We start from the raw sequence: 27,380 nt of genomic DNA, 5'->3' as shown, positions 1-27,380 counted from the left end.
TTCAGAGCTGTGATGTGGAAAAGAAAAATATTCATACGAAAATAGATATACAAACTTCATAACAAAAGATTGCTTACCGAAAAAACAAAGGAAATTCTGTGTGAAGTAAACTGAGCACTTCGGATTTGATTCTTATTATGATTGGTTTATTTTTTTTAAACAATCAAATCGCTTAGCTCTACGCTTTCCCTACAGGTCTTGATTAGATTAGTGCTGCAATCCCTGCCTGCCTTGCTTGGTTTATTTTATTATAATTTTAGGCTTCTTACCATCCTCATACCATGAACAAAAGGCAGATTCATCCTTTAAAGCTTACAGGAGATAATCTGGTTCTGAATTTCATTATTATTTATATATAAATACATTCACACACACCACCGGTATACATACTGCACTGGGTTTACTTTTCTTTCTACACACCTGAAGAAGATCTTGTGTCTGAAACGTTCTGTATTTATATATATTTATAATTATATATTTATATATATCTAGTGCACGCCACTCCATTTACTTGACTTTCTTTGGATTCATTTTTTTGAGCCGTCCAAACCACCACCGCAGCCAGCTGGGCTGTTTTTTCAAACACACACTTTTCATATTTAGGCTGAGAACAACTGGGTGGCCCTTAAACTTTGATGATCCGTCATTAGAGTGTTACTAGCCTGTGTTTCAGTGCTGAGATCCCGCTATAAGTTGCCAAATAGCAAACGTAATACCGATCCACAAAAAGGGAGACAAAACCGAACCAGGTAACTACAGACCAGTAAGCCTGACTTCTATTATATGTAAACTTATGGAAACTATAATAAGATTCAAAATAGAAAATTACCTATATGGTAACAATATCCTGGGAGACAGCCAGCATGGTTTTAGGAAAGGGAGATCATGTCTAACTAACCTACTTGACTTTTTTGAGGATGCAACATTGAAAATGGATAACTGCAAAGCATACGACATGGTCTATTTAGATTTCCAGAAAGCTTTTGACAAAGTCCCGCATAAAAGATTAATTCTCAAACTGAACGCAGCAGGGATTCAAGGAAATGCATGCACATGGATTAGGGAGTGGTTAACAGGTAGAAAACAGAAAGTACTGATTAGAGGAGAAACCTCAAAATGGAGTGAGGTAACCAGTGGTGTACCACAGGGATCAGTATTAGGTCCTCTGCTATTCCTAATCTACATTAATGATTTAGATTCTGGTATAGTAAGCAAACTCGTTAAATTTGCAGACGACACAAAAATAGGTGGAGTGGCAAACACTGTTGAAGCAGCAAAGGTCATTCAAAATGATCTAGACAGCATTCAGAAATGGGCAGACACATGGCAAATGAAATTTAATAGAGAAAAGTGTAAAGTATTGCATGCGGGCAATAAAAATGTGCATTATAAATATCATATGGGAGATAGTGAAATTGAAGAAGGGAACTATGAAAAAGACCTAGGAGTTTATGTTGACTCAGAAATGTCTTCATCTAGACAATGTGGGGAAGCTATAGAAAAGGCTAACAAGATGCTTGGATATATTGTGAGAAGTGCTGAATTTAAATCAAGGGAAGTAATGTTAAAACTCTACATTGCATTAGTAAGACCTCACCTAGAATATTGTGTTCAGTTCTGGTCACCTCATTACAAAAAGGATATTGCTGCTCTAGAAAGAGTGCAAAGAAGAGCAACCAGAATTATCCCAGGTTTAAAAGGCATGTCGTATGCAGACAGGCTAAAATAATTGAATCTATTCAGTCTTGAACAAAGAAGACTACGCGGCGATCTGATTCAAACATTCAAAATCCTAAAAGGTATAGACAATGTCAATCCGGGGGACTTCTTTGACTTGAAAAAAGAAAAAAGGACCAGGGGTCACAAATGGAGATTAGATAAAGGGGCATTCAGAACAGAAAATAGGAGGCACTTTTTTACACAGAGAATTGTGAGGGTCTGGAACCAACTCCCCAGTAATGTTGTTGAAGCTGACACCCTGGGATCCTTCAAGAAGCTGCTTGATGAGATTCTGGGATCAATAAGCTACTAACAACCAAACGAGCAAGATGGGCTGAATGGCCTCCTCTCGTTTGTAAACTTTCTTATGTTCTTATGTTCTTACAACAAATATTAGAATGGCATCCTTTTTTTTTTTACCAAGACTTCAAATGTACATTTCTGGGAAAGAACAGCTTCGTTCGGATTTGTATCCATTTTTGTTTTAAAAGTGGCGATTCTCTTCTTTTTCCAATTAAGTGAAAAAATGTTTTATATTTTAGCCACACATGTACGCTACCCTCACGTGCATGTTCCAAATAAAATCTTCTGCACGGATTTGAATGATAAGCCATTTGTGTATGTGAAGATACTTAAACACAAATGGATCCCAGTGGGGTAAAAACGAACAATAAAAATTGCCCCCGAACCTCAAATCCATTCGGGTTCGTTCATCTGTTCCAATGCTTATTGGAGGGTTGTACAGAGATCTTTCAAGGACTTCACACACAGTCTGATACAGCGATGCTGAACAGGACCGGGTAACTAATTCAAGCTTATCTGGGACTGATGAGAGGGAAGCCTTTGAGGTCAATTGCTTTAAAAAGGTTTCTGGTTGGGAAGTGGTATGCAAAGGAAGCCAAATTAGAGAGGTGCTCAGAGGGAACCAGGGAAATCCTCCTGATCTTCAAGATGTGGTCTCAGCACATGGGCATTAGAGGAAGCAGAACTGGCGTGTTGGAAGGAGAGTCTGATAGCACTGCTCCATGTATACCACAGCCAGGGTACAGCACACTGCTCCATGTATACCACAGCCAGGGTACAGCACACTGCTCCATGTATACCACAGCCAGGGTACAGCACACTGCTCCACGTATAACACAGCCAGGGTACAGCACACTGCTCCATGTATACCACAGCCAGGGTACAGCACACTGCTCCATGTATACCACAGCCAGGGTACAGCACACTGCTCCACGTATAACACAGCCAGGGTACAGCACACTGCTCCACATATAACACAGCCAGGGTACAGCACACTGCTCCATGTATAGACAGCCAGGAAATGATGCAAGGAAAGTTTGTGTAGGACCTCCTGAATCTTTAAAAAATAACAAATACATGAGTCAATGTCAAATCGGAGGGAATCCAATATTTTCTTTTCCCCCCACTGAATATATGACAGACAGATTGCCTACTGTATCATCACAAAACACTGGAAGTCTGACTTCTATCAAAAATGAAAAAAAAGCAGTAATGGTCCTGAAGTCAAGAGCTCTTTTGAAGACTGAATGGGAGTTTCACCTGAGGAATTCTGGTGAGCGGCATTGCATAGAGATACCACTCAGATGGGCATTATAAATGGGCGATTGGTCTTGGAATTAATGACAGATAAACAGCCTTTCCCTCTCCCATTAAATGGTATGTCTGTCATCCTTAAGACAAAGCAATGTTCAGTAAAAGCAGCACTAATACTTAGTAAAGTTATAAAATGTGCTCTTTTTATTAACTGCAAAATGAGATAAATGCATTTTATTTAAATAATGTAGGGAAAAAGCGTAAAACACATGGAAGACATGCAGATCCCATTTCCTTTGGAGTAGAGAGGAAGAAAGACAGTGTGTCATCCAAGCGGAATGATAACTAAACCAAAGCCAGATCAAAGGACCCCAGAAAAAAGAGCTAGAAATGCAAAACTGAAATATTTATTGCCTTCAAAACATCTCTCTCTCTCTGTCCCCCGGGAGTATGAGACTGAGCGGTTAGAAAATCATTCTAACTCTTAGGCATCAAAACAGACGAGAAAAAAAAAATTATATATATATATATATATATATATATATAGCAAGATTCTCATGGTCAGAAATGTTGGTTGTATAAAATTAAGAAGAGAAAATGGATATTAAATGGAAAAGCAGCCTGATTATAATTAGCAAATCTACTGCCTGTTTACGATATGCATGATTTAGAATTGAGAATAATCAATCTCTCAACAGTAACGCCCACGTTTTAATCGTTTCATACCATGCATACTGGAACAATATAGAATTAGCAGACGCTACATCTAAACTATGTTCACTGTACTTGCTGTGTTGATTTATTCAGTTCTAACACAATGCAAAACTACCTTATATTAAGAGAATTGAAATCACTATCAACATCAAGGTTCTGGTTACACATAAGCAAACATAAAGATGAGTTAATCACCATCAGCATCTCTAGACATCCCCACAGTGTTATGTACCCGGGGGGGGGTTGTGTGCTCTTTGTTGTTTTTTTGTTTTTCGTGTTCATCGGTGAATGATTCACTGGCTTTAGTGTGGGAATTTCATAACCAACTGCAGCCCGCTGTTTAAGGGGGATTAGAAGATAATGCTGGGGACTGGAAGAAGATGCGCTGGGAATTCAGAACTTACTGAATGTGTTGGCACATCGAGGATTTAGGACTGTTTGTTGACATAACATTTTGAGATAACATTTTTTGTTGGTGTTTGGGTTAGAAATCAATTCATAGACAGTGAAACCTTGCCTGAAGGCCACCTTGGTAAAAGCCTTGCCTCAATTAAGGTCATATTTTTACAGTTCCAATAGACTTTCAATATTTAGGCCACCCCACTATTAGGACTGCATTTTACTGGTCCCTTGACTGTCATGCTGGCCACTTCCTAGCCAGGTGACTCTGTGCAGTGCTGGTGCAATGCATTCCAATAAACTGGGCCACCTGCACTTCATTCACCAAGAGTCTACACCTTCCCTGTGTGCTCAGGATCTCACCTTCATCATTCCTCTTTCTGAGCTCTGAACCATGTCAGCTTATTGAATTCCAGTGCACTCTCAGGTTTTCATGTGGAATGCTGCTTTCATGTCGCAAAGCGCCCCAAATTTGATCCGAGACGCTTGTCACCTGTGAAAACGGGGACCTGTCGAGTTGTGACAAATGACTAATGTTCACTTCATGCATCCCAACATTTACACCCGAAATGCAAAACCAGAACCACATTCTGCAAGCAGGATCAAGACTGGAAGTTCATGCTTTTCCTCAGATTTGAACAAAACGGATTGTTTTTAACAGTAAGGCACATGCAAAAGAAATTCTTTGATATTAATCCTGGCAAACAGAAAACATCTGTGGATCAGAGAACAAAAAGTATCGAGCGCTAGATACTAGGGGTGTGCCGATACTCCTATTTTCAGAGTAATTACCTTTAAGAAACTTGAAGTTGTTAGTCATTAACTATCTGGATTGAAACAATGTAGTTACTCAACACAAAACAATGTAGATCACCAAGGCAGAGTGTGATTATTACTGAAATCATTTTCTCATGTACTGAATTTCCATATTGACTTAAGAGACTTCACTTTAAGCAAATCCTTTCCCCTTTCAACCATTAATACTACAGAGCCTCTTTTTATGGAAGACTCGGACAAAATAGCAAATGCCAATGACTTATCAGACCGCAAAGAGTTTTCTCCTAAGTTCCTGAAAGGGCTTATGACTCAAAAGCTATTCTTGCATTATCTTTATTGAAGTTTCCTGAAGCTAGCCCACTGCGCTGCATAGTTTGGTCCTGTGTGCCCACTTTACATTGTGCCCCCTAGAGTGAGGGTCAAGCCAGCATGTAGTAAAGAGCTTATGGAATGCCTATAATACACTGTGGAAACTGTGACTGCTTTTGATTTAAACGCTTTCAGACGCTCCTAGGAGGCACATAGCAGAAAACAGCTGGTTGGTTTTCCATTGATACACACAAAAGCTCACTGTCTCTTAAAGAGACAGCACAAAGTTCCACTGTCCACCCAATTATAGGAATGACAATCCTTCTACTTAGCACACTGTCTAACAAGCTTTTTTTTTTTTTTTACATATATTTTAATAAAAAAGGTAAAATCTTATTAAAACTCAATGAATAGCATTGGAATAAAGGCCACTTGTTCCTGTGCATACTTCTATTACAAAAGAAGCTATAGCCAAATCAATTAGATTTTCTTTCTAGTTGCTGATAAAGATCTATGTTGTGGATGCTTTGAAGTGAATTGTTCGGTTTTCTTAAGCAGAGGTTGCACTTGCCTTGCAGAAGCTCCCTCTCAATATTATAAAATCGTGCAGATTTTATAAGACCTTCAATTAGACATCCATGTAAAAACGTACTATACAAGAACATAGATTGCAAGAGATGTGTGACTCAAAAGTTAAGGCCTGTTGCACCAATGAGGCAATGGAAATTAAAACAAGATGCAGACTACTTTGTGATTGCTGCTCTTTATTTCAAACTAAATTGAAAGATCACAACGATACATTTCACATTAAACGCAAAGTAAAACGTGAACCTATGTGATGATGAAGTCTATCCTCTCCAGTGTAAAATATTGTTTGGAGTTTAATCCAGAATATCATCTATTATCTAATATTGGATCATTGCAATTCTAATTACTATGCACAGATAAAGTCAGCAAGCTGGCATTTAAATGCAAGGAAGGCATCGATGTGGGTATTCTAGTGAGGCACCCTGCTGTTATTATGAAAGAGATGACTGCTTCATATGCCCAGAAGCAAGACAATTGGAATCGGCCAGCACAGTACTGCAAGTTTCAATTACTATGAGAATCCATCCTCAAACTGATTTCAGCCTGCATTCGTTTTAATAAATAGCATAATAAGAACCTCCTTTGGTGCATGTCAGCCAATTTCCCCAGCCATCCCAGGGCTTGATTATTGAGCTGTGAAGAGAACTCCGCTACACAGGCCTTCGCTCGGTACCTGCAAACAGCGTGGAGGGGTGTGCGGGGAGATAAGGAGGCTTCAATTGAACGCTGCTTTACTGATTTGCACGCAAGCCAATCTCTCCAAATCAAAAAAGGTCGCACTGTGTAAAATAAATCTAAAAGATCTTTTGTTTCAGGAGTGCACGGTGAATTGCGGCTGGGTGGATTACTCCCGTAGGACAATTGTGCATTTAAAACAGAAGCATCACACGCATGCCTAACTCGTTTAAAGAAAACAAATTAAAACTAATCAAATGGAACTGCTGTGTTCCTACCATTTGAAATTATGCAAAATATGTACAGCGGGCTGTGCTGTGATGACTATTTATGTGAGCATGTATCTGGCTATGGAAGTGTGTGCAACTATGTAAATAGAGATCATTCATTTTCTTTAAATACAGCAGTTACAAAAAAGAACGTCTTGACCAGTTTATGGATTTAATATATATTTATTTTATTTTAGTGCTCATAAAAAAGGTGACTGACTAGTACAGGCTTCCAAAAGCACCTCAATAATTCTGACCTGAAGAGGTTCCTTTCATTACTATTCGGACAAGCAGAGATTTTGCAAAACTGCCAAGATGTGGCGCTTTCCAATAAGGCTCGATTCAAGACCATAACTAAGATGGGTTTGAACAAAGGCCTTCATAAGTGAATGGTGAGCGTGTGAACCCACAGCGCCACCTCTATCCCCTCCCGAACCACCTCTATCGCTGCTCCAAAATGCCTTGAGCTAACAGCTAATGAAGAACAGATACGGTGGAGTAGTGGACAGAGTGCGTCACTGCACCTTGAAGCAAGAATGGTTTTGATAAAGAAAGAGGGAGGGTGAGTGAATTTCAATACAAATAACCAGATTCCTGAAAAAGGAAATGCCAATGTCCTGAAACGTCCTCTGAATGCAAGAAGTTTTTATCATCACTGCTATTTCACCCGAGCCTGCAGCCAAAGTTATTCCAGATTCATACCTGCTCCCCGCAACATGCTCCCGTTATGTTCATTCCCTCTGATCATCTCCGGGAAGGGAGGATGAAAGGGCTGCTGAGAAACTGTGCGTTCAGTACTTCGGAGTTCTTTAAATCGTTGCTATAGTAACGTGAACCTGGGAATCAAGTCTACACTCAGGTTCTCATGAAATGCAGAAATCAAAAAGGATTGACAGATAAATAGATACATTTAATGCAGAGATGATTAATTTTCTTAACTACTGAAGTTAGCAATACTGCTATCCCAAACTGCTTTCTTTCTTGCTACCTCCTTGACAAGGCGAACCGTTTTCTGTAACAGCAGGTTAAAGATTCTCCGTCCCTCAGAAGTGGTTTTATTTCATCTTCAAAATGTGTATTTATTTATTTGACCTGTTGTGTGTCCATTGAGATGTGGCCTCTTATACAAAAGGGATTCATCTAAATAACTACAACAATCTACATTTGAATCTGTTTAATTATACTACATTAAATACATGGAAGCATATCTATATGCCAGTTGAAGCTCTGGAAATCTAATCACAGGGCCAGGTTTGCAGTCTCTCCAGTTCTAAGATGCAGCAACTCTATTTAAGTTTTCCATCTAAAGACAAGAAACAGTGATGGCGTAGATCAACAGCCCCTAAGTAACACCTCCGAAAATCAATAATGTATGCCCAATAGGCGTGTCTACAGCTATGGAGAACTTCTGAACCTTAACCATGATAACTGCATGATGGGACAAGCCTGCTCATTAAACAGAAACATCTGAAACGATTTACTACGAACCTGAGGACATGACTGGCTTCAAAATCAGGGCCTATACAGCACAAAATGCAAATACATTACTGTCTGGCAAACACTGTGTTTTTTGTTTTTCCTTTCCCAAAAGACACATTAGTTACTACTGAGCTTACTTTTTATGGTTTGGCTTCAGAAATGTTTCTTAAAACATGAGATTTAATGGGCAGGTCATTATATAAGCAACCATGCCCCTGTTCCCTGTATATTTAAAAGATAAACGACACTATATTTTACTTGCAATTCGTATCCAATAAAAAAGGGTGAATATTAATCATAAAACTTATAAAGTACTCAATGACTGGGTGCATGCGCAAGCCAGTAACAACAGGGAATGTTCATGGCAATAACCAATAAAAAAGCATGTTTGAATGTATGGTCTGCATTGTTGTTTAACTTTGTATCCCTTACCATTACTCAGCCTTCAAAATCTCAGTTTCTGAGCTGCATGATTTTCAAAATTCAAATGCATATATGCTAAAAAAACCAACTATAAGTAACTTGTGAAAGGTCTCAAGCAGCAGGGGGGAAACAGTTGCACAGGTGAACAACGAGATGGGACAGGTTGATTCTGCATTCAAGTACAAACAAAGAAAAGCACACAACTCGCATAAACAAGGCCTTGTGCTGATGACTCTGCTGTAATGAACTCTGGGAAACTGGTCCAAGGAGAGTGTGAAAACTCACAGGCAAGAGTAAACAAGAAGCAAACAATGACATCATGGCTTGAACAAAACTCAAACTGACATCAGCTTACTTGTTGTGTTAAGAGAGAGAATACAGTGTTGGGGACACACAAGCTGCTTTCTCGTGCTCACGGTAAATGAGCGGAAATCTGAAGGAAAATGGCTCTTACTTTTACAAAGAACAGCTCACCCCAGAAATCTTGTGGTTAAAAAAAGCACTTGAATGTTGTTTGCAGCCTCCGATGGCAGCACAACTGACAGGTTCATTCGCAGCCAGATGACAGACTGTTGTTGACTTAGGAAAAATAAATTAAACAACAAATGAACGTAAATGGACTAGAACAAGAGCTCTTCCACAGATTCTCCGGTCAAACGCTAGTCCTGTTATCGACCCCAGCTGTACAATTTCCACATTAATGCTCTTCAGTGCCTGGGTTGGCATTATATTTTCATTACAGCACTTCACATTTAACCTTCAATTTAACCAGTTTTTTTCCCCAGCATGAATAGATCCAGTACTTTTAACCTGTCCTTCAGCCAAACTGTCCGTCACTGTGAAATGAAAGACTATAGCTGGAATCATTTAGCACCAATAAGGTTTTAAAAATGATCATCAGGTCAACACATACGGCTTTATTTCTTTATTATTTACCGACTGCATTGGATCCAACAAGTTACCATGCAGACGAGAGCTGTACTGATCTCATTGGATCCAGCAAGTTACCATGCAGACGGGAGCTGTACTGATCTCATTGGATCCAGCAAGTTACCATGCGCAGACGGGAGCTGTGTGAGTTATCACCCCAAATTCTTGGCCACTTTTTTGAAATTCTGTACGTCAGCTTCTGCTGTCTTCTGGGAACCAGAGCTGTCAAACTCACTAGACTGAAGAGTGTCAAACCCAGGCTTCCAAATGGTGCAGCAAAGGCAGTGTAAACAAAACTGAAACACTAGAAGCGCTTACCTTACAACATCCTCCAGTATGTCCATTTTCTTCTTGGCCTCAGCTTGGTCTCTTTGAGCCCCACTTTGCAGTGAGCGAAGCTGTTGAACGAATGAATAATTACTACCAGTCAGCTTAAATGGGAGTCAACAGAATGCCTGTCTTTTTAAACAAGGGAGTGATAATGATCAGAAAATATACTGTAATGAATATAGGCTTCGTCATCAGGACATATAAAATGCAATAAGGTTTTACAAAAGACAGACAGTCATTAACAGTCAGTTATTTAAGATACATATTGTGGCAGGTCAAACCCCTGCCTGTAAAAAAAAAAATGTAATTAGTATCACCTGCCTGTAATTAGCAGGCAGGTATTTAAACAGGACAACTAGGTTGTTCTCGGCAGTCTGTGAGAAGGCAAGAGGATGTCATTGTGTAGAGACCTGTGTGGTTCATAAGAAAAAGGTAGTGTGTAAACCTTTTTGCGTGTGCTTGTAAAGTTTTTTTTTTTTTTTTTTTTTTTTTTTTTTTTAAATCGGTAAACGGTTTTGCCGCCCGATTTAGTTTAGAACCGTGAAGTAAACGAACCTTATATTAAGTAAAATCCTTCACAATATCTATCTATCTATATAAGCAATTATTTTAGAAGCAGGAAACTAAAACAACCTCACTTCACCCATGTATTTTTCTACATTATTTGGGTGCCACCATTATCAGAGCATTGTATTTTTATGAACAGAGTGCAGCGCTAATGAGAACCCAGTGCAGATAATCTAGATCTTAGAAACGCGCTGTATATAACGCTGAATCTCGCGACCCTCAGTGCTTGTGAAACACCATAAAGGGCTTCCTTACCTGGAGGGGTATACACTTTCACAGCAGATGTTCACCTGACAGACTCCTCAGGCTTCTACCATCAGTCTTTCCCTTTATTATTTTATGGGGACAGGGGCAGCAGGCTATTGGCTGAGGCCAGGTGTTATCTCTGCTGTTTGACTTACTTAGGCCGACCAGCTCCTGACTTAGCAGATTAGACCAATTCATTAAACAATAATGTTTCCCTTTACAGGGACCCACTTGCTTTGATCTGTCCCTGGTTTCTGTTTGATCTTTATGCGTCCGAGCACAGACACACAAACGGAATCCGGACAGAGTCGAGAACCATTTTTTTATGACGCCCTAAACTCATTGCTGCACCTGATCTTCGTTGTCAGAAGCACTCTCCTTTTTTATCAGCATGTCCACTGATCAAAACTCCTTTAAATTAGGTTTGAGAGTCTTGAAACAAAAATAAATATTTAATTAACAAAGAACCTTCACTGCTTGTCAATGTTGTTTGAAAAAAAAAAATAATGTAATACATACTTTAGCTTCCGAAGCCTGCTTTTTAAGACAAGGAAAAAGTTTTCAATTTGTTTGGTTACCTTTTTTTCATTAAGGTGCTCAATATCTGACTTCTCCAGCTGAAATCTGCTGTCTTGTTCCTGAGAATAATTGAGAAAACAAGATTTGTAATCGGAGAACTTCACCTTTGGATTAATCCAGAAAGGCAGAGTGTAGCATTCCTAAATCCTGAACTAGCATCATTCTTTGAGAAACGTGTAGATAGTAACATGCATTTAAAAAAATAATTATATATATATAAAATAATAGTGTCCATGGTTACCCTGAGCTGATGCTGCCTCTTGTGCTCACTCTCCTGTAGCTGCTTTTTCAGCTGAGACACAGTCTGCTCCAAATCATCTACTACATCTGCAGCCTGCAACAGACAAACAAAGTCATGCACTACATTAAACAAGCATTCTGCAAACAAATAAACCATAGGCTAATGCATCCAGAATAGCCTCCTCAGTCCTTTAGTTCAGTATACAGAACATTTTTCATTTGAAATTGCCCGCGCTGCTGTCAGCCAGAGAGCCCTCGGGTACGGACGTTCAGAATACTGAACCTTCAATATGTTGAGGTCACAAATATTGGTCTCATATTTTGTATGTTTTTGTGGTCTCATGTAAAGCAAATTAAATCATTTCACAGGCAAATTTCGTTTTTTACAAAGCTGGTCCCAGGACCGAGGAGGGCAGAATAAATACAGGAACATTACAGAAATATAATGTAGATCTATAAAATAAGACAAACGGGCATCATTTTCTACCATGTGCGCGACTCTGCTTATACCTTCTAAAAGGCCTGCGGCTCATTTCACAGACCTTGATTAGCAACGACTGTACCAGAAAGTGATCAATAACTAAGAATAAAAAGAACACATGAACATGTGATTTAATTAGCTAGTGTTTGATGCTCCATAAGAAAACGTTCAGGCAAAACTTTTCAACCAGATCAGAAAATTGCTTCAACATCCAGCAGTATGTTTATATTTAAAATATTTAAACATGAAGTTGGTAAGACTGCGTGTATCTTAAGTGTATAAAAGGGTTGAGGCCACAGAGATACCGCAGCACCTGTAAGTGTATCAAACAACACTGCCCGTACCACCGTTCTTGTGAGATCATTAGCTGTACATTTCAAACACATTTTACACAGGATTAGAGAACACTTAAAGCACTTCCACTATCAGACTTGCACTATCACTTTCTGATACAAAACACTGAAATGCTGCATATTTGAAATACTTATTAGGCATCCTGTTATCTTGCATCGCCCGGTCGTAGTTTTCAAAGCAGCTCTGTCTTTTGGTTGTCATTTGTGATTCTGTCTCTGTTCCTGTACCATGATAAACAGGGCGGAACCCCCCAAAAAAGAGCTAATTAATCCTTGGTTGTAGGCATTGTTCTCTATCAGTGCAGTGATTAGCCTGGGAGGCATCCTACAACAAGCTCTTCAGGCTGTGTGTTAGTACCTTCGCTGCTGACAGAGCGTGCTCCTGTTTGAAGTGGACGAGGTCCGAGTCGTGGCTCGCTGTTATCTGGCGAATGTTCTGTTCATGCTCCTCGATTAGCTTTCCCTTCTCCCTCTGGAGGGCATTGTACCTTTAAAACAGGAAGGGTAGGACACGGTCGTGAGCCTCCACAGAAAACACTGCTGCTCCAGTTCTTGTGCAAATGTTGGATGTGCATAGTTTTGTACACAGGGCATTGCTGCAAGGATAATACTAAAAGTTGGTTAAACTAAATATATTTAATTAATTGTGTGCATGTATGTATAAATGATGTATGTGCACACACACATATACATACACACACACACACACACATATATATGGGTTGCAATATAAAAGGGTCAATCAGGCAGACGTGAGGTAACCTTGATTTTAGCAGCGACATGTATCCCAAATTCAATATCGACTTCAGGCCAATTTCATAAACACCCTACAATCCAGAAAACTGATTTTCATACACTGCTGGATTTGTCAAAACCTGTGTGAATACTGGGCATTATTTAAGAGGATTCTGCTTCCAGAGATCAAGTGGCACTTCGCACTAAAGGTGTTAATCACAAGCACACTGCACTGCCTGCCACGCAGGTATAACACCTACTTTATCCTGGCCTCGTGCAGCTCTGTGCTGATGATTGTGTTGTGGTGCTCCAGCTCTGCTTTCTCCTGGGTCACTTTCTGACGCTGCAAATTGCTATTTTCAGCTTCCACCGTGAGCTGCTGAACCCGGGCCTCCAGCTCTCTGACCATCTGGTTCTACAGACACAAGACTTCAATCAAAACCTCCTCCAACGTTAATGTCTTCTGCCTGACATTGCCCTGGAGCTGTTGCGGTTCTCTGGTGGTCCGGAGGCATTATGATAACTGTCATTCTAAAGACCCCCTGGGTTTCTCACTTTAGCTCTCTAAACACAATTAACAAGACATTTTGTGCGTGAAGAAAAAAAAAAAAATGCCACAGAAATTATTCTTTCAGCTTTAACTGCTGCTTGTAATAAATCAAAAACATGTCTGGAGATTAGGAAAATAAATATAGAGCTCTTAGGCCTAAATACACATCCACAACAATAATTATGGTTCAACTTATCCAGAGGCCCAATTCAAAAATTCCTGAAAGTCTTTTACTGTTTTAAAGTATGGAAAATGATACATGCTACAGTTCCAAACAAAAGCAGGTATGCCGTGCAATGTGTTTGAAGACGTTTGCTGCTACCCCTGGCAGGTTTGTTCTGACTTGAATCGAAGTTTGTTTGGAAACCAATATATCTGCGTGCGTGGTTCTCAAAGCAAAACGAAGGCGTTCACTTTCCTTCTTTGATGCAGAGTATCAAATACTGCTCCATATCAAACCAGGTAAAGGTACCTGACAAGGTTACCAAAACAACCTGGTCCACAACTAAACAGCAATACATTTCTAATCAACCCCAACATGCTGCACAGCACGGACCGCAGAACTTCACACCACTTTCATGCCGTGTGCAAAGCTTCCTTTAAAGTACTTTCAGATTTTATCTGCCGTTATTTTTAAAATGCACCTTTTGATGTAGCTTGGAGCCCTTTGTTCTGCACATAATGTGGGGAAAAAGAAGAATACATTCTTATTCAGAAGAAAACAAAGGGACTTGGAAACATGTAACTGTTCATAAACAACAAGGCCAGTAACAATCACAAGCACACACTCCAGTATGAGAACCTCCAAGATTAAGTTCTTGCTTTATTGATATTATACACTGCCAGGCATGTTAGTAATGTAGCACTGGGAATAGAGTATAATAATGCAGCATGGGGAATAGAGTATAATAATGCAGCATGGTGAATAGAGTATAATAATGCAGCACTGGGAATAGAGTATAATAATGCAGCACTGGTAATAGGGTATAATAATGCAGCATGGGGAATAGAGTATAATAATGCAGCATGGGGAATAGAGTATAATAATGCAGCATGGGGAATAGAGTATAATAATGCAGCATGGGGAATAGAGTATAATAATGCAGCATGGGGAATAGAGTATAATAATGCAGCATGGGGAATAGAGTATAATAATGCAGCATGGGGAATAGAGTATAATAATGCAGCACAGGGAATAGAGTATAATAATGCAGCATGGGGAATAGAGTATAATAATGCAGCATGGGGAATAGAGTATAATAATGCAGCATGGGGAATAGAGTATAATAATGCAGCATGGGGAATAGAGTATAATAATGCAGCACAGGGAATAGAGTATAATAATGCAGCATGGGGAATAGAGTATAATAATGCAGCATGGAGAATAGAGTATAATAATGCAGCACAGGGAATAGAGTATAATAATGCAGCACGGGGAATAGAGTATAATAATGCAGCACAGGGAATAGAGTATAATAATGCAGCATGGTGAATAGAGTATAATAATGCAGCACAGGGAATAGAGTATAATAATGCAGCATTGGGAATAGAGTATAATAATGCAGCATGGGGAATAGAGTATAATAATGCAGCACAGGGAATAGAGTATAATAATGCAGCACAGGGAATAGAGTATAATAATGCAGCATGGGGAATAGAGTATAATAATGCAGCACGGAGAATAGAGTATAATAATGCAGCAGGGAATATAGAGTATAATAATGCAGCATGGGGAGTAGAGTATAATAATGTCTGTTTCCTGCCCATGATGAGCAGTTCGCAAGATTAAGGACAAACGTTAAATTAAAGAAAACGTCAGACATGTCACACATTGTCAGATTCAAACTTACAACAGGCTTGTCAAATGGTTGAAATGGTCAGATTCAACTGTGCATTCCTTAATAAAGGTATTGAAAGTCAAGGAGTGCAAATCAATGGCAATTCCTTTTTATGAGACATATAAAAATATTTCACTCGTCCAGGAACCAGTTCTGCATTCCTATACATTTGTCTAGAACACACAACAACTCAGTTCCCTGAAATAAAAATAAAAAAAACAGTCCAAACTAAGAAAAGACTGTTTCCATTCATGCATTGCATTGTTTTCTGTGCCTAATCCTTCCTTCTCCAGTGAGCCAACGGTTCCTCGTTTGATGTAAAGGTATAAATATACTGCCTTTCTCATTTCACATCCTCTATGAAAGAAAAGCAAACCCCAGAAGTGTTGTTTTGCCATACTAATACCCAGCAATGGCAGCTGTTTAACAAAGCGTTAGTGTTATCTGACTAATGAAACCGAAGCTCTCCCCTAAGGGAGAATTAGACAGAGGACGTCAGGAAGTCATTCTTTAGTCTGGACTAAATTAATATACTTGCATTCTGAAGGCAAAACGTTCCACTGGATGCAACAGGAAACCCAATAGTTTCCAACACTGAATAAGATCAAATGTTTGTTTGAGCTATACTAATCATAATACACCAAGAAGAAGAATGCAACAAAAGAAATTGAAAACAAACTCCTGCATTTCTCCTTTCTCATGTAATCATCAAACTATTTCATATTTTATTGTAACCTTTAGGATTGTTAACAGCAAGTGGTGAAGTTGATAGTTTTAACGGCAAGTGTCAAACATTTATAATTTTACATTTAAAAAAAACATGCCGGAGAAATACAGGTGTTAGCCTTAAGCTGAGGGAACACAGCGCCACTTTTTCAGGAAGGGTGGCTTGAAATGTGGTTCCAGGAGACCTAGTTTGAGGCTGTATCAAACCCCAAGTCTCCCTGGTGTGCCGTGCAGTGACCTGAAACCATGTTCCTTCAGCTTCACAGTACAATCATTTTATTACATACTGAATATTAGTTTTAGTATTAGTTCATCTACAGTTGAATGCTGTGCTTATATGTGCTGCGTTTATTGAGAGCTTCTCATTAACCCTTTTCTGATTGGTTACCAACATTCCTAATATGTTAAACACTTCTAAGTTCAAACGCGTTTTATCCTACAGTGTAAATATTTAGTGTTAGATCAGAAACGAACACACCGAGTGATAAAGTTGATAACTTCCTTCTAGCTTGCCTGAATATGGTAGTGTCTGTGCTGTACTGTTTTCTTTCTCTAGCCCAAAGCTTGTACCATTTGTTACAAAAACATTTGCCAAAATAGACAACAAACACAACATGTTACTCTATAAGAGTGCATCTAGAACAGAAGGTTAGACTGCGCCACCCGACCTCGGCAATTCGAATGATTACAATCTCTAAAGACACTTTGATCTCTCTCTGTTCCTCCCTCTCAATTCACTGACAGTAGCGAGCACAATAAATGATCATATACCACAGGGCATTATAAATAGGTATGCGCACAGTATGGTGCATAACACAGAATATACAATTGTAGTCAAAAGTTTACATGCCTCAATGGAAATGTATAATTTCTAGAAATTTCTCGAAAAATAATTTGTAGCAAAAGTTTTGCTTTTGTGGATGAGGGAAAAAAAGTTACAAGAAATAGATGTCTACAATTATTTATTTCAGCAATTTTTTTTTTGCAAAACTTAAAAAATGCTCATTCAAAAGTATTCATAACCTGACAAGGACAATTAAATGAATAGCTAGTTGAGGCACCTTTAGCAATAATAACCTCTTTTAAATGATTAGGATATTTATCACTGAGCTTTTGGCATGATTCTTTAAAGATTTCTGACCATTCTTCAACGCAAAATTGTTCCAGTTCATTCAAATTCTGAGGACTCCTCTTGTGCACAGCCTTCTTCAACTCATACCAAAGATTCTCAATCGGATTTAGATCAGAACTTTGACTAGGCCATTCCAGAAGCTTAATTGTATTCTTCTGAATATCTTTGACAGTCAATCTCGGATTGTTATTAACCTTCCTCACAATTCTTCTACTTTTTCTTGGTGAAAGAACCTTCTTTCTTCCAGACTGAGGGAGCGTTGTGACAGTACCATGAGTCTTGTACTTCTTGATAATAGTTCAGTAGTTGAAATTGGGATACTCACATGCTTGGAAATCTTCTTGTATCCTTCTCCAGCTTTATGACAATAAATCATTTTCTGCCTAAGGTCTTCAGAGAGCTCTTTACTATTTCCCATATTGACTTATTGGTAATGACAGCAATCATCCTGCATTATCATAATGAAATTCCTAGCACCTTGTAGACAATACTATCATAGCATCAAAGGGTATGAATACTTTTGAATTAGCATGTTTGGAGTTTTGCAAAAAATAAATAATTGTAGACATCTATTGTAACATTTTTTCTTCATCCACAAAAGCAAAACTTTTGCTACAAAAGATTTTTCATAATTCTTTGTTTTCGAGAAATTTCTAGACATTATACATTTCCATTGGGGTATGTAAACCTTTGACTGCAACTGTATGTGTGTATGTGTAAAGAGAAATAAAGGTAAAGCTTTGAATGCATATTGTGAGACAAATAAAATACCAAAACGTGTTTAATCCCAGAAAGGACAGAACATGTTTTTAAAGAATTAGTCATAGACAGTTAATAAAAGCAGGATCAGTATGGAAGCAATTACATGAGTTGTTTACAGAACGCAGACAAGATGTCTTGGTGTTTCAGTGCTCATTGTGTTTAATGATGTCAGTGCTGTCTTTAATGAATCCCTGTTATGATGAGCGCCATGGCGTGGGTTTATATGCACACTGAGAAATCCGGGACTGTTTACTGGAAATGTTATGTTAGTAAAATAATCTTTCTTTTGAGTCCTCCATTGCTGTGAAACCATCATCAAAGCAACAGTTGGGAGATAAGGGCTGGCGTTATCAGTCCGGTGCTATCAGGTAGAAGCTGCAATACCAAGTTTAATAATGTGGGTCAGCAACTTTGAATGTGCAGAGCTGCATGCGCGATGATAGCACACACACATTCCGCTTCTAATATATACTGCAAGGAAAAGAACCCCTCTCTGCGTACAGCAGCGTGCACATTTATTACATCGCCCGAACGCTTCTGCAGTTTTCATTTGTTGTGCATATAAAATCCGACCGCTGGAAATGAAAATCTTGGAAAGTTGTCAAAATAGACAAATTAGTGATTCTGATTAAAATTACCACTTTAATAGCAATTAATTTAAAATATTAAGAGAAAAGGAAGACATAGTCACAAATGGTAAAATGCATGAGAATTTTTTAGAAGTTGTTTAAGATGCCTGATTAAAGTGGTCTAACATTTTCAAACCACTTTTCAAAAGTGCTAGTGTGTTTGCATACACATTTTTATATCTATTCCAGCTGATTCTATTAAAAAGTTAAAAAAAAAAAAAACAACAATAAAAACCTTTGCTCTATGTGAACCCGAACCGCTTACACTATTACGGTTTTGTAATTTGTAAAATGCATTTTTTTTCTGGAGATTACCCTCAGATCGACTGTTCTAGATCATCTCTGTTATTTAAGTTAGGATGGCCAAGTTCTCAGCAGACAGCATGTCTTTTTACACAGTTTCCATCAAAGCCAGCCCTGGCCTTGCCTTCTGCTGCTGTGACATCATCACAGCTGTTGCAGATAGTTTCTCAATTATTTTCGCTTTCACACCTGTGAGATTACACTTTGTAGTAAAAAGTGTAGTACAGTAAAAAAAAAAAATAAAAAAAAAAATGCAGCCGTAAACAGAATAACAAGAAAGGGCAGCCGTTCCACTGACTTTGACTGACATAGACGACCCCAGAGTTTATGAAAAGAAGAGAAAATCTAAGAACAGAAAAAGGGGAAACTAATTTCCAGTGAGAGAGCCCTCTTTCATCTGAAGCTGGTCATGAACTCTACCTTGTTTAGTTATTAAATGGGGTGCTGCTCGGCGGGATCTGTCTGCTGTTGATGGGTCTTAAATTCAATCCCGCTGATAGACCCTGGCCATTCTCCTCTGTCTGTACAGTTACCTGTGACAAGTGCTGAATGCTAATTTTAAAATGTAATATTCATTAATGACAGCCTGACTTTTCGTTTGACTGCATACTTTTTTTTTTTTCCTCTTTGTTCAGATTATCTCTGTTCTGTGACTTTGATGTGCTGACTGCAATAGCAGTGCCCCTTTTCTGGCTTTCCATAAACTTTGCTTTTAGCTTTTTAGAAACGAAGCACGCCAAAAATACACTGTCAGATTTTGTAAAAAGCTTTGATATATTAGGACCAAAGTGGGTTTTTTTGTTTTTTTTCCGCAACAGCAAATAAAATTGTTAAAAATGTATTTTATGTGCCGATGTCTTCTCAGGGTCTTGGCAAGAAACACAGTTTTTATCTGTCAGTGTAACAATACCATAAAAAAGGAAAGAGAGGAAATAGCAATGTGAATGCACATGTACCTTAGGGTTGCATTAAGTCAAGATTTTCTGATTGAGAAACCAAAACATCACTTAATCATGGAGGGGGGCGCGTCAGAAAGTACCTGAGGTTGAATAGAAATGCATGCACAAAACATCTATACATTTAATAACGTTTAAGGAAAACGAAACGCTCAAAGCCTTACTGTAGCCTTAGCCTGGGCTGAATACTCTGCCTCCATTTTGGAGAGGCGCGAGTTCGTGTCTTCAAGCAGCTCCTGAATATTTTCTGTGTGTTTCTTCTGGAGTTTGAACTTCTCCTGTTCCATTTCCATCACAACGTTGTGCAACTGAACCCAAAAAGACAAGAAAGAGAGGAGGCCAGATTAAAATGACAGGAGTCTCTCTATACGCTGTCTACTTGTTGGACATCTAAGCTTTTTTTTTTTAAACAAGCAAATAAATAAACGCAGCCTATTCATTTAGTAAGCGTGACTGTCACACGAAGTGTAAAACATGACAGATACAGTATGAACGGTTTAAAAGCACTTGTGTTTGCCACGAGGATTAAGCAGAGTTCATGACGGAGGACGGTGCTTTTATCTAAACAAAGAGCTTCGTTTTAGAGACCCATAACCCAGGTTACACTCCAGCACTCTGCCAGTCCCAATCCCACTGTGTTTAACAGCTTGAGAACTCAGCAACACATTCATACTCTTCTACGTGAACATCTCAATCAATTCTGCATCATAATCAACATGTTATAAACGGGTTATATATTTTTCATAGACGTGTGCTATAACAACTTTATACACTTGCGTTTATTAGGAGTGATAGGAAATGGTAGTTGTGATGTAGCACTGACTCACACAACTCTCATAAGGGTTACGCTACTGATCAGGTGAACAGTGGATTGACATGTGTCATTATAGGGGGATTCAAAACCAGGGCAGCACCGCTTGCCATAGTATCAAATTATTAACACATTTGTGGTGTATCACCAGAGCACCGCAGACATTATTGGGACAGCCTAGTCCCACTTGTGGTAACTCCTGGTTTACTTTTTCCTGTCCCAAGGTAGCGCGCTCCCGGGCCTAAATAATACAACAGGAATCCGCAATGTATTTCTTCACCTTCTTCTCCCACTCGTTTTTCAAAGAATCAGCACTTTGATCAGCCATTTTCTTCAGCTCTGTGATCTGGTTCTCTTTGCTTTCTCGGATAACCTGCGACTCCCGCACCAGGCTTTGAACTGTTAAAACAGAAAACAAACAAACAAACTCAGGCCATGCCGCTGGGACAGACAGACAGACGGACAGAGACAGACAGGCAGGCAGGCAGACAGACAGACAGACAGACAGACAGACAGACAGACAGACAGACAGACAGACACAGGCTGGGCAGCCCTGCTTTTATTAACCCCTCAGCAGGTCCAGAGTGTGAGAAGCCACAGAAACTAGAGGCTACACTATTACTCATAGTGGAGTTTAGCAATAATAAGTTAACGCTTTTTCCATTTTGAGCAACTGTAGCACATTTAAAACACACTTTAATCAGGCAAAGTTTTCACCAATGCTTTGACCAATACTGGCCTCTGATTAATCCAAGCCTCAGTTCTATGAAGCACAGCTTACTGAAGATACCCAGTAATGTTTCATAGCTTTCACATCTTGTACCTTTCTTCTCCAGTTTCCTAATTGCCTCTTCTGATTCCTTCTGCTTGGTCCTGTAAAGGTTTTTCAGTTCTTCAATTTCATTGTTCTTCCTGTCCAAAATCTGACACACAAAATGTCACGGTTTAAACATGGACGAATCCTTTTTACAAACACTTCATGGTTTCTCAATTTGCTGTTTGATAGACTTCTAGCAGTACCTACTCAATTTCTAACAAAGCTATTACAGAATTACTACCAGCTGAGATTTGGATCTGGGACCAACACATTGTTGCTTTTTTTATCAGGGCAAACCAGGGAGATTTTACGTTGCTTCTGATGCTTTCTTTGCAATTACCATTACAGTGAGCGGAAGAAGCAGAAGAAACAGACATGGAACAAAAGCCTGTCACCTGGATCTGTTGCAAAAATGGGATCTCTTTGAAACAGCACCTTGGTGGCCTCATGGCGAACCCATTCCTCCCAATGGAGCGCTGAGTTATTCTGTTTGCCGTGAACACACTGTGCGTTTCTTACATTTTTATACAGGGACAAATGCATCTTTTATGGACTTCTATTGAAGGACTGTTGTTGTTTCCCACTTATTATTTATACAGTGTGCTGTAAAGCGCTTGAAAGACTCCAGAGACTTTACAAATGTATCCAGTTCTTATATACAGCATCTCCATATATATATATATATATATATATATATATATATATATATATATATATATATATATATAGTATGTACTCTGTGTAATAGATAGATAGATCTATATGTATGTATTCATGATTTGGTGCTTTGGTGATCTCAGAAACAAAAGGAAATACACCAGCTGGCTCCTAGACCAACATCTGTGAGATGGATCTTTTCTTCAGCTCCACCAAAGCTTACTGAAAGTCTATTTTAAACTGTTTTTCTTAAAAAAAAGAAACCGATACAGAGTGGACTTTAAACAACCCCCCCCCCCCCCCCTCGCCGCCATTGTTTTTTTTGTACTAGCCTTAAAACAGCTGCTCAGAGTTTCAAAGATATTAGCTCAATATTAGATGTGTCTAATAACCATTCTGAGCTGCTTGACATGTCCTCTTTTACTGAGGAAATTCTGTCTATTGTGCACAAGATACACACCTATACTTGGGGGGATTAACCTGGATAAAGCCCGTCCCAGTGCTGTCTACAGACTCATCGCATGTCTGAGGGGGTGTAGACACTTAGCAGTCTGGTCACACTGACAGATCATTGGCTAATTTATTATTATTATTATTTGCTTATTTAGCAGACGCCTTTATCCAAGGCAACTTACAGAGACTAGGGTGTGTAAACTATGCATCAGCTGCAGAGTCACTTACAATTATGTCTCACCCGAAAGATGGAGCACAAGGGCAGCAGTGTGGAGTAGTGGTTAGAGCTCTGGACTCTTGACCGGAGGGTTTTGGGTTCAATCCCTAGTGGGGGACTGCTGCTGTACCCTTGAGCAAGGTACTTTACCTAGATTGCTCCAGTAAAAACCCAACTGTATAAATGGGTAATTGTATGTAAAAAATAATGTGATATCTTGTAAGTCGCCCTGGATAAGGGAGTCTGCTAAGAAATAAATAATAATAATAATAATAACAAGGAGGTTAAGTGACTTGCTCAGGGTCACACAATGAGTCAGTGGCTGAGGTGGGATTTGAACCGGGGACCTCCTGGTTACAAGCCCTTTTCTTTAACCACTGGACCACACAGCCTCCTAATAACTAATAATAGACAGTGTTATGTGAGTAAAGTGAAGAAGCAATTTGATAAACTACACACCGTGTTTGTTCAGAAACAAAAAATAAAAAACATTTCCCTTGATAGGAAAAAGTAATAGATCGATAATCTGTTTTAATCATCTCCCTAGGATGCTTCCTTCAGACGATCACCTTTGCTCTGGATGTGCAAGTGGATGGAAAGATGTATGAGCATCCCTAATAAACCCCTTTGATGTATGAAAGTGCCGTGCGGACCTCTCTGTCTGCGATTAAACTGGAGACTATTGAAATCAACCGTAATGAAGCCCTGTCCTGTCTGGAGAGAGACATCCAAACAGGATGACACTTTCTCATGAAATGTTTTACAAAAGTCTCCAGATGGGACAGAAGAAGAGCTACAGTAGCAATTGGTTTCAGTTTTATATATGAAATTGAATGCATGGGACCTTAAAATCACAACAGCAGTGGCCAGCTTAGCAACCCAAAACATACAGCTGTGTAATACACACAGGCTGTGCTGAAATACCCGAGCTATCCACATCACATGATTCTACACAATATCAAAGCAGCACAAATGTGTTCAGATAAAAGAACGGACCTTACACTAACCTCCAAGATTTTCTTTGTGCAGTACCAGCCCTAAAACAGCTGCACTTTACAGGTAAACAAGTAAACAGATTATAAAAATGAGGGCTGAATCTAGCAATCTAGGCTTCAATTTCTAAATTGTTTCAACAGTCTCAAAAGATCACTGAAAGCTGTTCACACATCCCTCCAGAACCATTGATTCAGTTCTATCCTGGCTGCAAGTGATGGCCCTACACCATTTAGTCCAGCCCCTGCATGCAGACTTTATTTGATCATTTCTGGACAGCGTTTGCTGTTTTTGTCATTTCCGCATGCAGCATGCTGATTGGTCCATTCCGAGACTTACACGAAGACTGTCCAGCGATCCATCACGAATAAACCACTAAAGAAACGCAACAAATAATGAAGAAGTGAAGCATATGGCTGCGAAGCCCCATGAGATCCAGAACATGATCAGTAACTGCTGTGGAGGCTCTATGACACCAGCACATACATATACCCACTGCATGAGCTCATCAACAGTAAAACCACAATCTCAGATATAAAAACCACTGCCACTCATACAACAGCGAGCATATGGAAATCCTGGATACACAAAGTCGTGCATCATGTATCCTGGTGTCAATTTTAATCACTGAATAAGGCTAGATGGAATTTTAAAAGATCTTACGAAGGATTTGCAGTAATACATATGCTTCATATTGATGCCTAATTTGACTGATTTCTGTGGAAACAGTCTGACCAGGTGCAAGTGAAATTGCTATTTAAAGTAGGAAGAAACTAATTAGAAAAAGTGAATTTCAAGGGAAAGTGTGTTTGAAAATAAACAGTGGATATGCTTCTAGGCTTTTGATGCCATGGCAACTCACACTTACTTCTATTTAAATGTATTCATGTGTTGATGATGTAATTTGCTACACAGTTAATGATGTGATGATCTACTATTCCTTTCTATTTAAACCTTCAGGCCTCATGGTATTTATTATCTTGAGGTTATAGAGATATATTTTAGTATTTTCATTTGCCACACAAAGCGCCCCAGTCATAAAAATTAGAAAAAGAAAAGCAGAAGGTTCTTAAATATTTCTCTCCAAGTAAAAGCCAATGTTAATGGCACCCTGCCGAGATACATTTTTATTCTAGTCTGTAAACCTGACATTTTTTTCAAGATATCTTGAGAAAAAATAAGATTAGTAGCATAGGTGCGTGGGCCAAAGAAACTCAGAAAGAAAGCTTGCAAACTCTCACACGGTACGCCACAAAGAAGTCTATACAGTTTATTATTACTTACACAGCGGCCCACAGCCTTTGTCAGGATCCTAAACACTGGGCTGACATGCAAGCAAAATCAAAGCGCTGCATGTAGGGGTATGCCAGCTTAGTTCTTAATCAGAAGACATGGCGGTTAAGGTTCTGGGTGGACAACAACAATCCGCTTGCTTTAATAAAGCCATCACAAAGGGCTGTGCAATGAAATAAGAGCACATTTAAAGTTACTGGCAATAAAACAGAGATCAAACGCTGTACAGTACCTGATTCCATTGTTAGTGCAGGAAGAGGTTTACGATATAAACGTAAACAGGGACTCGTACTCTCAGAAACTGTTCCCTAGGTTTGTGACTTGTGAGCTGAGCCTATGAAAGGGATGGCTCTTTTACAGTGACATTTAAATTGATGTGTTTGAAGAGGGCTAATTGGCAAATTATAGGCTGAATGATGGAATGTTTTACACAAGGCTGGGTTTCCTGCAATTACTCACATCTCCTAACATGCCTCACCTCTGACCTGGAGGAGACACCAGGTGAGCATTAAAGTCTGCGTGCTTCTCTGTTCAAAGCCCCCACATTAACTAATACAATTAGTAAGCATCCGTTTACTTCGGGTTTTATGAACCCTGGTGCAGCAGGCACTAGTCCAGGACGCCTGACTTTATTCTACACCAGACCAGTGAAACAGGTTTTTTATCCTTTTTTGCAGACAACTAACAAAGGGCTCACAGCTTACCACAGTAAGGGAATAATTCACAGAGAGCCTAAGGTGACAATATAATGGGTAGTAAAATTACATTCTTTGAAAATACATTGATCTAGTGTCTTTATCAGTCACTGCCTGACTGTTTAGATTCTAGATGTTCAACGGACACTGCAAGCTTTCCATTGACTCAGTGGTATATACTGACAACATGTGTCCGATATCATCATCTGTGTTTAACCAACAAAATACTGCAGATGGACTGGAAAAAATTAAAATGTTTTACATTGCTTGCCTGACATTAAAGGCCTGGGAAATCTCATGAGATAACACGCAATCACTGCTCAGTGAATCATGTGATATGCAGAACATTTTTTTTCTTGGAGAATAATATTCATATCCCTTAAAGAAGAGTACTGTGGTAAATCATTATTAAAGTGTAGGGAAGAACAGCAAAAGCATAGTAAAACCAAAGGCAAGCACGCAGAAGTATGCTGACTAACAAAGCACAGCAAGTGCATAATACTGTATAAAAATGGGAACATTTGCTTGGGCATGTTATGTTAGATATTTCAAAGCGCTGACATGTTTAGTGGAAGTGCACTTCCTCACCTTCTGGACATCAGCATCGTGCTTCTGCTGCAGTTTCAGCTTCTCCTCGTGACACCTGGCTTCCAAAACCTGTGCCTTCATTTCAACCTACAAATAAAGCACAAGCAACTAGAATCAATATGAGCAACAAGTCTTTATTACAGTCGCATCCAGGGCTGGATTACAATCATTCATCATGTACTGAAACGATAGGAGTCCTGATGTGCAAAGCACCAGCTCGCTGTATACACACACACACACACACACACACACACACACACGACTGCTGCAGAGGTCCCATTCTCAAAGACTCCCAGTGTGCACCCTGAGTAGGTGTTGAGAAACTGAACACTTTCCTTAAAGGGGATTATCCGGGCAGGGGGGACAGAACCAGGCAAGTCTGGAGAAGAGGATTTAACCAGAACGCTGAGGTTAACAATTTTTTTTTAACGGGATTGAACTAAACTTTGGTTTCATTAAAAGTATCCAGAGGACAGAAAAGCAATTGCAGGCTGCTTTTTGCCTAACAGTGGACAATGCCCCCTACTGCCCCATTCTCCTCAGTTCTGCTTATATTCCCTTACAGTCTTCCATGTACTGACCATGCATAG

The 27,380-nt window shown here is 39.2% G+C and overlaps 1 protein-coding gene across 4 annotated transcripts in view; it reads right to left on the bottom strand.

The window, feature by feature from the left end:
* Positions 1 to 27,380, bottom strand: part of LOC117423537 (centrosomal protein of 112 kDa-like) — a 107,222-nt gene that overhangs the window by 56,928 nt on the left and 22,914 nt on the right. For all 4 annotated transcript variants that reach the window (XM_058989714.1, XM_034039486.3, XM_058989713.1 and 1 more), the window contains 9 exons: positions 26,791 to 26,877; positions 21,901 to 22,000; positions 21,358 to 21,476; positions 20,431 to 20,574; positions 13,631 to 13,785; positions 12,994 to 13,123; positions 11,803 to 11,895; positions 11,561 to 11,620; positions 10,158 to 10,237 (listed from right to left, as the gene is read on the bottom strand). In XM_058989714.1, coding sequence (XP_058845697.1) covers positions 10,158 to 10,237; positions 11,561 to 11,620; positions 11,803 to 11,895; positions 12,994 to 13,123; positions 13,631 to 13,785; positions 20,431 to 20,574; positions 21,358 to 21,476; positions 21,901 to 22,000; positions 26,791 to 26,877 — 968 coding nt within the window. The remainder of the gene's footprint in view (positions 1 to 10,157; positions 10,238 to 11,560; positions 11,621 to 11,802; positions 11,896 to 12,993; positions 13,124 to 13,630; positions 13,786 to 20,430; positions 20,575 to 21,357; positions 21,477 to 21,900; positions 22,001 to 26,790; positions 26,878 to 27,380) is intronic.

This window comes from Acipenser ruthenus, chromosome 17, assembly GCF_902713425.1.
Source record: "Acipenser ruthenus chromosome 17, fAciRut3.2 maternal haplotype, whole genome shotgun sequence".
NCBI lineage: Eukaryota > Metazoa > Chordata > Actinopteri > Acipenseriformes > Acipenseridae > Acipenser > Acipenser ruthenus.
The sequence above is the reverse complement of the archived record's forward strand: the minus strand, read 5'-3'. Positions and strand labels throughout refer to the sequence as shown.